The sequence below is a fragment of the Cariama cristata genome, unplaced genomic scaffold, assembly GCF_000690535.1.
Source record: "Cariama cristata isolate BGI_N322 unplaced genomic scaffold, ASM69053v1 scaffold5652, whole genome shotgun sequence".
NCBI classification, from domain to species: Eukaryota; Metazoa; Chordata; class Aves; order Cariamiformes; family Cariamidae; genus Cariama; species Cariama cristata.
Window position 1 is genome coordinate 180028 of NW_009604368.1, and position 11207 is coordinate 191234.

The 11207-nt window shown below is 41.6% G+C and overlaps 1 protein-coding gene across 2 annotated transcripts in view; it reads right to left on the reverse strand.

Annotated features, from left to right (window-relative positions):
• HECW1 (HECT, C2 and WW domain containing E3 ubiquitin protein ligase 1) overlaps positions 1–4292 on the reverse strand; it is a 173179-nt gene extending 168887 nt beyond the window's left edge. For both annotated transcript variants that reach the window (XM_009695568.1, XM_009695567.1), the window contains exon 1: positions 3971–4292. In XM_009695568.1, coding sequence (XP_009693870.1) covers positions 3971–4259 — 289 coding nt within the window. In that variant the 5' untranslated portion in view covers positions 4260–4292. The remainder of the gene's footprint in view (positions 1–3970) is intronic.
• Between the last annotated feature and the right edge of the window lie 6915 nt (positions 4293–11207).

The window sequence follows — 11207 nt, forward strand, 5'->3', positions numbered from 1 at the left end:
ATAATTCCTACACCTGAAGGCACGATACGTCTTAAACACCCAGAAAGACTTGTTCTTCCAATTCCCATATTTTTTTGTCATCTCACCATGGCTAATCTTAAAATGCACTGAAGTAGTAACGTCTACATTTTAACAGAGTCAACATTTACTATTCCCCCTTCAACTAAGGAGTTTTTCAATGGCCCTTCATCAAAATCATGTAGGTGTGCACAGATGTTCTCATGCAGCTACAGGGTATACTCAATACTATTTTTTTGCCACGAGACACACGACTACCGTTTTTAACACTGTTTTACATGAGATTGACTGGCTACCTAGTCCTTTTCCTGAGACCATGAGTAAAAGTTAACTCTCATAATTAATTCTAAATTCAGCTTTGATCTGCTTCTGCAAAGATTGTTTCCCAGTTGGCCACCCTTAGGAACGTGCACATGGACTGAAGAGAAGCAAAAGAGATACCTTGTGATAATAGGAGCTGTGGCTCTTTCACATGAGGAGCAAGCTGCCAGAATTTCCATACAGGGAGGACTCCCTTAACTCTTCTGTCAGGCTACTTTCACCTTTGAATAGCATCCCAAAATGCCCTATGGTACCAAGACACATGAGCTACACGATTTTTGCTCTTTTTCTTTTGGAAGCCTTTTATATCATCGTATTTCCCCAGACTTGGAACATCTTTGTTCTCAAGTCTGCAGTTTATTGGGTATCATCAAAATTTAAGTGATGGCAGTGGTGGTGAGAACAGACTAAGTTTTATGCATTTCAAAACCAACAGTCGTATAAAATTATTTGGAGATATTTCCTAGAATACTACAATGGCAATAATTAAACTCCTCCAAGGTGCCAACTGCCTTCTGTTCTGCTCTTGTACAGTCCCTTCCTGGGATACCCAGGAGCTCCCACAAGACAAATAACAAATACCAACTCTAATGCTCCCACACCGAGTTTTAAGGAAAATCCACAACATACTGCCTGATACCCCAAGGACACAAATAATTTCTCATTGTTTCTCATGACTCACCACAATATTAAATATTGCCACGTTCAAACCTTTCAGCTCAAATTCCACCAACCCAAATCACAAAAAGGATTAGGTTGTATCCAAAAGCTGGCTTTGAGAGGAACACTAGAATGACCAGCAGCAATGCAATAGTTAACAGTGTTGCCATACAAGTGGTAATAATAGGTTTCAACACTAATCCTCTATTGAGTAGACTGGGAAAAGCTCATAATTTCTTCGGTTCTCTTGTTCCAGTCTGGCTGCTAATTCAAAACATGGTCATATATCAGTTTACATTGTGAAGGTCATACCCACAAGGCCAGGAATGTTCCCTCTCTGAACAGGAGTGCAGGCTCATAAAATCTGTGGAAATGCACGCAGAAATCTAAGCCATTAGGGATTGTCTGGATCTCCCACCGCTATAGATTGGCCACAAATATTGCATACAGGATACATGAGTGGTTTATTTCAGGGCAGAAGCATGTTTTTGTAATGAGCCTTCCATTTGTCCCCACTTTGTCACTACCAGACCGTGTGTTGATCTTTGGGCACACGAACTCGATTCTCTCCTGATGAAGCTAAACTGAAAGATGCAGTACAGCCACTGAAGGGTATTCAGTCTGCCAAGACTGAAACTGGTCTAAAGCCAAACCCCTGAAATGCATTCAGCAGATACTCGCTTTTACAGACCCACTCCTACTGGTTGCCCCTACTTTGTTAATGTGGATATAGCCATTGCAGCAGTTACATTCCTAGATTCCGAGTGTTTTCCATGTCGAACTAACACCAAAACCGAAGTGATCTCCACAGTCTCCCATGTTCGTTCTTTAAGGGAACCAAAACACCAAAGCTCTCCTCACACTAGGTTTTGGGAGGAGGCAAAGGGAAGAGAAATGCTGCCTGCTATTTCCTCAGTTATTTAGATTGGGAACCTGAGAGGCTGAGACAAAACACCTTCAAAGACACCAAGGGTCAACTGCTGGTTTCTTGGGGACTGGACTCACTATTCATTTTTCACTTGGCAGCAGCGTGCCTTGGAACAAGTCATTGACTACTGCCATTAACACCAGGCATTCAGCCAGCAAGGGCAAGGATACACTTCACAATTTGCACTCCAAGTTTATTGGGGTGTCTGGAACCACATCCTGTTTGATACTGTAAATTAAGCAGGAGTATCAGGGTGGATTTTTCTTTTGCCCAGTTAAACCTCTATGTATTCAGGTTACCTACCAAAAAAAGATTTAAAATGTGTCTTCACAGTCCTTCATACAATGTCTGAGCTATAAAACTTGGCTGAACAAGTTCATTTGATGTCTAACAGCTCTACGCACTTTCTATTGACTCCAAACCACCAGAAGGTATGCTTTGCCTCTTTTTGCTGAAGCAATACAGTCCTTTGAGTTGCCCACACTACTGCAGAACAGGCTTGGAGTATTTCTTAGTGCCTAGTACTGGGGGCTGCTGTGTCTTCTCATCTGTTCCAGTAACACACCCAATTGCAAGCTTAACTGTAAACACAAGTAATTCTCTTAAGGCCAACAAATCAGATTGCTTTCAGAGCATCTGTTTTAAATCCAAGTCTCCGTTTTTCCCCTAAAAGGTTTTAAATTTCAGAAACCTACTTTTATTTTCAAAGCAGGGTATTTTATGAGGTTACTCACAGGAACAAGCACTGCAGCCTGGCTTACCCCCCACTCCTTTCCCTCCATGTCCTAAATAGCCAGCCTCATGTTCCCCTTCTCCCAGTCTCTCCAATACCCTGAACTCATTTTCCAATGCCTAACGCTGTGCCCCCAGGGTTCCTTTACATGCTTAGGCCTCCCACCCAGCACCTTCTCACATACCCCATATGTCACCAACATCTGTATTCCAAATATTCTCAGCATGCGATGCCAAGCCTTCTGCTTTTATCCACTTAAAGCAATTAAGTAACACTGTAGTTCCCTACAATGGCCCCTATGATTGCCCCAAAAGCCCAGCTCACAACATCATATGCTTTACCTGGGTTTGGTTTGCTATCTGGGCAAGATGAAACAGTGCTGTCGGAACTAAAATACTTGCTTAGTGCTAGGTTCACTTATACAAGTAAGGGCTGCGTTTTATCAATGTTTGTCTTTTTGGGAGCACCAATTTGAGTCCGTCATCTTTACCAAGTTACTGGTTTTCAGGAAACATTTAAGAATTTCATGTTCTTAAGACCTCTAATCCAGACAGGAATGCATCTGAAACTGATCTACCACATTCAAAACTTACCAGAGAGCAGACCTAACTGAGACTTCAGTCTAGGCAGCAGGAAGTTTCCCACAGGAACCAAACCAGGTTAAAAAAATGCTAATTTTTTACTTGATTGTTTCACTTCAGTATAAGTGGACTGAAATAATTTCTTACTGCTCTTATGTGGGGCTGGATTTACTCAATGGAGATGCCAAAAATATGCTAACATACATGGCTGAATACAGCTTCCAATATACAAAAAAAAAGAAAAACTTTTGGGACAACTCCAGACTGCCTCAGTCTACAATTCTTGTTCATATCAAAATACCCTTTGGCTATACAGAAAAAGGCATTCTGTTTCATGACATTTTTAAATGATTCATACTCTTGACTTGTAAAACCTCTCATCTGTCACAGATTACTCAAGGACTTGCAAGAGGAAATCCTGGAAATATTATGCTGTCTTTATACAAGAGATATTTTCCCAAAATCTAAATGGCTTTAAAATGAAAATACCTTGAAATTTTAAGAAACCATCAACAGAAAGCCTTCTCAGACCTCTGCTGAAGAAAAAGTGAGCAGCAGAACTGCAAAGAGCAATTCAGAAGCAGAAAAAAATACTTGTAATATATAAACCCACTTAACTACACTCAGAGCTGTATCAGCTCATTGTTACCATTAGCCCATATTACCCTAATGCTTATAACTAAAAAAAGCAGGAAGAAACCCAAAGAGGAAGGGGTAAGGGGGACTTACCTATGAGATACATGCCAATCCAGTCCCCTGCATCCACTTCTTCCTTTATATCCCAGTATATCACTAGGTCCTGTGAATGTCCAATGGAGTAGTAGGAGCTGCTGACCATCAGGGTAGACCGACTGTCTGAAGTGACGAGGTCTGTGTCACTGGTAGACCTAGGAATGGTGACCGTCTCGTGGGAATTGTTCCTGATGTCCATGTTATGGAACTGGTCAGGGTTATAGCTGTATCTGAGAGGCTCTTTGCACCGGCGCCGATTTTGTGAGTTCCTAGATGGAGACGCCATGGCTGCCAGGCCCAGGAACCTGTTCTGGTACAGATTCTGCGGAGAAAAAAAGAGGAGAAAAGCATAGTATTTACAGTATCATTCCTTTCTCAGCGATGTCAGAGCTCAGCAAAAGTAGTACATCAGAGTAAGAAAGTAGCAGCTCTTTTTCCATTTGGCATTGCAAAAAAGAGGCACTAAAAGGTGTAGCAGGAAATATAGTGCTAACTCAACTCCTACACTGTAATTCTTACCATGAAAGCAAGTGTAAGAGCAAGCCTTGCACCACCAGGCTCTGCCACGACTGGCAGTGCGCGAGGAAATTAATAGTAGCTGGCTTCCTCCATGTTAACGCATGCATCCAGACACAAACATCACGACTAATAAACTGCTAGAGGGCCATTCTCTGGTAACTTCAGGAAGGAGTCTTCCCACTTTTGCCATCCGGAGTTAAGCCTTTTCCCCAGTAATTCTTGTTACATTTGCAGAGGAATCTTTCTTAAAGCGCAGTTGCCCCAGAGACCGTATCCCATCTGGAGAGACTGGTTAGCAATGAGTAAGAGTTCTTCCTCCCTGCTGGAGCTCTGCAGAGTGAGAGTCATGAAAATGGAGTTATCCCTGTTACCAAAATAGAGATGTCTTCACTGAAGTGTAAATACAAACTAAGCGTTGCAGTGTCTCAGTACAGCTGATAGCTTCTGATGCTACTGCTCTGCTCTGGTTTTTGCAGTAGACTGCGATACCATGCACACCTGTTCTGGTAGGAACTTGGGAATGCACCGGACAATTAATGGGAATTGCAAAGGTTACTGCAGAGTAGTCATCATCCTAGCAGTTGAAAAAATATTTACGTTCCAACCTATCCTCCTTCCTAAGGCAAGCTGAGTAACTCATATAAAATGTGTCATGGTGCATGAGTTAAGAGCTCTTGTGAGCTGGCAGATGGAGAATGCTTAAGTTATGACTGGGTTCAGTTTTGATGCGAAGACATGCTCTGATACTGATCAAAACACTGGTTATTCCTTACTTCCGTGCTGTTTGTTTTTTCCATTTTCCTTCCCAGCTTTCCCTCTTCTCTCCCTGCAGCTCTGCTATTTCAATCACTCAGCTTTTCGTTATTCATTAGCCTTCCATTATCCATCTGTTGCCAACCATGCTGTCAAGTCCGTTAGATACAAAACCAGACAGCTTTCCAGTATGCTATGAAATGCTTTTCACATGATCAGAAGTCAAATCATCCTTTTGAACTCAAACAAATTAAGCGGAAGAAAAATCATAGCTCCTTTGTCCAGCCAAGCAGTTACTTAACCCCGGCTTTATTAAGGCTAGGGTAGCACAGAACAACAGTAAGTCATGAAAAAGTAAAATATTTTGTTTATTAATACCAATTTTTGCGGAATAATTATTGTGTCTTAGGATTCTGTTGCACAAAAACTGTACAGAGAACAAAAAAAATTCAATTGGCATGTTTGTACCCTTAGAATATGCTAATTTTTGCAGAATAATTATTGTGTCTTAGGATTGTTGCACAAAAACTGTACAGAGAACAAAAAAAATTCAATTGGCATGTTTGTACCCTTAGAATATGCTGTTATTTTGCAGACACTGCCCTAAAACGCATACAATCTGTTGACCCAAATCCTCGCTTACTGCATTAAAGAGCGTTTATAAGCAAAAATAGCTCCAGCGGGAATGCCGCACCCTACAGTAAGTGCTAGCAAGACTGAAGCTAATAACGCAAAAGGCTACACTCGAGATACAGGAATAGAAGGAGGAAGGAAGCACGTGGGGGAACGAAGTACATGGTGTTGCATTTGCCATGCATCTCATCATGTCGTTGCTGCTTTTTGAAGTTGCACTGATTGACTGCTTGAAAAGAGAGTTCACTTCATAGTATAAAGACCGATACTCCCTGTAAACAGAAAATGCATATTTTTTTAATCAAAAAACAGGGTCTCGCACCCTGTGAACATTTTCTAATCTGAGAAGCACCTGTGGACACACTCACCTACCACACTCCAGTGAGTAATTTCAAATCCATGGGAGTTTCTATCACTTAGTGAAGACGGCATCTGCTGTCACAACAGTACCTGAGGCAACTGCTACTGGTTTGATAATGGTAAGATAGCAACATGAAGAACTGTAAGCCCACTCTTCTGGATTAGTCTGCATCATTAACACAGGTTCCTTCGCTCAGCGTAGTACCCAAAAGCTACTCCAGTTCAAAGGCAGACTTTTTATTTCTGGTGACAAATTACTCCAGGGAGTAGCAGTGGTTCTGCAGATACTTTCATTTTTGAATGTTAATGGATGTAGAGTATTAATTAACTGCATACTTTCAAATTAAATTAGACTTAAACATTTCAGCTTCAGCATGACTTTAAGCAGTTTTAATGAAAATGCTAAATTCATCACTACATTCTAATTCCATAAGTGCCCATTTTCCTATATGTTGATGCCAGTGGAACAAATGGCATAATCCGAAAGCAACCCAGAACGCCACGCTCTCCACAAATATGAGTCTCTTGTATTTCCAGCATCAATTCTACACAAATACATTAATCTGCAAAAAAGAAAATCCTCAAACTGAAAAACCACCCAAACAAATGGGGCAATAGTCACACATAATTATCTGGATTAAATAATGGCATCAAAATACAAGCATGGATGTATGAATAAGTAGAGAAGAGGTTAGGAAAAATAGTTAACTCCACATTTTATTACCAGCTTTGCATGTTTTCCACGCAACTAGCTAAAGCATGCACACAGCCCCCAAGCCCTGGTGATAAGTCCTAGCCCTAGTGAGACAACTTAAAAAAATTAAAGACATCCTCTCAATGTCCTGTGGAAGAAATCTGATCCATCATAGATACATAGTACATAAAAAAAATAATTTTTTTTAGGGGCTTGAGATTCATATTCATTCTCTCTATCCCTTTGCAGAGGGATGTGCGCACACCTTACACACTAAGCTATACTCTCATTTCTAATATGCAGTGTAAATTACAAAGCAAGATCAATGAACAGCCAAGTGTTGACCCAACAGCCCAACAGATCAAGCTGGGTTCTCAACAGACACAAATTCCTCTTTGTTCCTGGCTCAAAACAGTCACTCCACAGCTCCTTCTACACTCAAGTCTTTCCAGGGGCGTTTCCACCCTCGGACTCTCTGTACCAAATGACCCCCAGGCTTCACCTCCCCACCCACTCCCCTCACCACTTGTAGGATGGTTAGCGGTGAGAAGAGCCTTTGCTGATCAGGGTGTCCATGCACGTAAGAGGAATCCCCACACCTTTTAACCTTTTGTCTCAGATTGTCAGATACTGCCCTAAAAGGGCCCGTCTTGCCACTCTTAAGTACATTGTGCCTACAATACGTTCAACACGTGAGCGTTAGCTTGTCCTAGGCTAAGGGTGCCAGTACTGCACTGGTGACTGATGCACTGCCTGGTTGTTTCCTATCTCTGAGCTTATCTAGGACAGGAGGAATGAGGTGACAAGGATACGCAATATTTCCGTTATATCAGTTATGACCCATTACTTTAGCTTTTGACACCCAAAGTAGCAGATGTAAACGCCTTTCCCTTTACATTTCTCATTTGGACATACATAATATGTAATAAAACATAAGTAATTTTCAGTTTACCATATAGCAGACAACTTTTAAATTAACATCTTGTCAAGAAATACAAATATCACTACTGGTGGAAAACAGATTTTTCTACTGTTACCAGCTACTCTAGGATAAATAAGCATTTACTCCAATAAATTCAGTGATTTATTACTTTTTTTCACATCAGAAACAGCCCTTTTGTGTACAGACAACTATAGCAACAAGTATTTAGCTATAAAATACTAGTGTGCTGAGTAAAATTAAAGGGACATTTCTCCCCTCTTATTGCCACTCCCTCTGCTTTTCACGAAGTTCTGGAAAGCTTTGTCTCTAGAGATCTATCAGCCACGTAAAATTCCTACTCAAAATGAGATTTTTGAAGGATTATCTGTGAGCAGAACTTGCCTCCTATTTATATCACTCAGTCCAGCTAATGAAAACATCAGAAAAATTAATTAGGGTATTTCCCCCCCCAGATGTAACTGCAATACTTAAACAAGGGACAGTAAGAAAGAGCGGTCAAAAGGAAATGACAGACAAGATTTGATTGTAAAGAAAACCGATCTCAAAAACGTACACATAGAAAACCTGCAATCAGTAAATACCAAGAAAAAAATATTTCACAGATTTTCTTCTATTTTCTCTCCCTTTCACACTCACACCTCTCTCCTTGCCCGATTGCTGTTTGGCACTGGGACAGCAAAAATTTGTTGCCACCACTGCCTTGTCCTTCACCACCTGAGAAAACCGCACCACCTCCCTCTCCAACACAAGAAGAATCCTCCAGCTGGAAGGCTTCACACCATCATCGCTAGCTCAATTCCACCAAAGGATTCAGAACTGCCATGCAGCAACTTCCCCTGGAGAGCTGTAGGGCTTAACGTTAAGGTGGGTTGTTTTTTTTAATTTAGGATTATTTTAAATCATGCCAGAAAGGTACATGATGCTGTAGCAATAGAGAAATAGATCTCAGCTAAGCATCTGCAAGGATTGAGACTCAGTTCTCTGTTCAGACAATTAAGATCCATCTTTTAGATACTTGGACTGACACTGGTTAGCTCCTATTGCCCCTTTGTCAAAGAAGATGTATTTGTGCAGGTCAGGACAGTGGTATGACGGAGGTATGACGGACTTTTACTGTCCGTACCAAAGATAATATACGAATGAAACACAATCCATCACTGGAGCATTGGCAGATGAAGAAATTAAAGGGAACAAGGTGACAATATTAGCCAGCATGACGTGGGCTCAAAGACATATGCAGACATCTGAATGATTACAAACATCATTGCAACCAGAATTTCAAGGGCAAGCACCAAGAAAGACACTGAGATAGCTTTGCATTACGGGAAGCTTGGGACACAGCACATTTATCCGTCTGAAAGTTTAATAAGCCAGTAGTCAAGTCTGATATAAGCAAATCAGATGTGGAGTCAGCCTCTTGGTCGCTCTGCCAGAGATGAAGCTTCTCCTGATAAGCTTTTAGCCTTCATTTGCAAGGCTTATGTGTTTTGTAAAAGACAAGAAGGAGGCAAGACAAATTAAAAAAAAAAGGACAGCCTAGTGAAAGCGATAAGTTACAACAGCAAAAGTCTTCTGATCAGCTTTCAGGAAGGTAAGAGCATGTGTATCAACAAGGATAGTGTACTAACAGAAACATAAGGTAGTAACAGCCTGTATGAAAGGTTTCGTAGGCTGAGTAAGAGACAAGATAAGATTTTAAAAACTTAAGTCACAGCCCAGATCTGAACACCCAGAGCAAAATCCTGAGGCTGGGCCAGAAAGATGAGCAGGAAAACAACAGTGCCTACAGGCATCGAAAGGTGATGGGGATGGGACTCCGCAAGCCAGAGCTTTGAGGCAGACCTTTAACTTGAAATGGCTTTCGGTATGTAAAACTGTTTTATTCGAGCATAAATTAGAATCAGGTAAGTTCAGAAAGACAGGAAACTCAGCTCTGTTGGACAGAAGAGTAAAAAGCTGGTGAAAGCAAAAAGAGATGAGAACGAATCTTGCTGCTGCTCCTTACAGAGCAGGACTTTCCCCTCCAGCCTTGCTCTCAACCCAGCAACATGAAGTCCTTTCTCAAACCAAACTCTCCTGCTTTTCATAGCCCTAAAGACTTGTTGTAGGATCTGCTCCCTGTTCTTCCCAGCAACTTCTCACCTCCACTCCCACCACAGGCCTGCTGCTCTCCATCTTTTCCCCTTCTGCTCCCCACACCCATAGCCCAGAGGGCCCCTTCGCTGCCACCGCTCAGCAGCTTTCAGGGAAGGTGAACTCTCCCTCTGTCAAACCCTGAGCCAGGAAAAGGTAAAGAAAGCACACAGATGTCCTCCTTTTTGCCTCAGGACAGTCCTCTTAACGCAGCGGCATGTGGTACCTGCGCAGCAAGTTGTCAACCAAGAGAACATTTGCATTTTCCATCACTGCAGGGGCAGTACAATTGACCATACAAAATGCAAGGCAATGCAGAAGTAAGAAGAAACACGGTTCAAAAGCTGTAATCGAGGTAAGTTTCAGCTATAACAACTGTCCCCCATCAACCTACTCCCACCTATCACAGCTATTTGTTTATCACGTGAGAAAAATCCCTTTGGACATTTGAATTTTGGAAGAATCGTTAATATAACTCTTCACACAAAAAGTGTTTTCAAAGCAGAGCTTCTAGTACAGCCAAATCCAGTAAACGAGGCCTTATTGCGCAAGAAGCTATACAAAAACTTCTCCAAATGGTTCAGCATCTGACTTGCTGAAAACATAAAACCCAATGTGAAAAATTGTCAAGCTTGGGAGCAGAGAGCGCTATGAAGCCAAAGGATTTGGAGAGCACGGAGAACGTTGTAGGACTCGGCCATCTGAGAGGCACAGGAATGGTTTCTCAGAGCTCCAAAGGCATCATTTAATAGCACGAGGGAGTTGCAGGCTTCCATGATGTACTGACGTCCTTTTCCCTGCAAGATATTACAGGGCATATAAATGAAACTGCTGCTCTTGGGAAGACTGAAATGAAGGCTGCAAACATTTCAGAGGTATGCACACCATAATACCACTAAAGAACTTTAGGTGCATTTGTCTCAATAGTGCACATCTATGGCACAGTACATATATTTATGTCTATAATAAACACTAATCGGAAATCAAAGCCATTACCAGCAATGTGGCAAATGGATGTTATTAGGCAGTTCATTTTTCCATTTCCTGACCTTTGTGCATTTGCAGTCTAGCTGCACGGCTATGTTAATGTATCCCCTTACATTTAACTTTGCTCCAGTGATGTGCAAATCTCTGCGCAAATTAGAATCAAAATGAAAGAGTTGGCCTCGAGGTCAACCCGGCAAGGTTCGGTGCCGGTG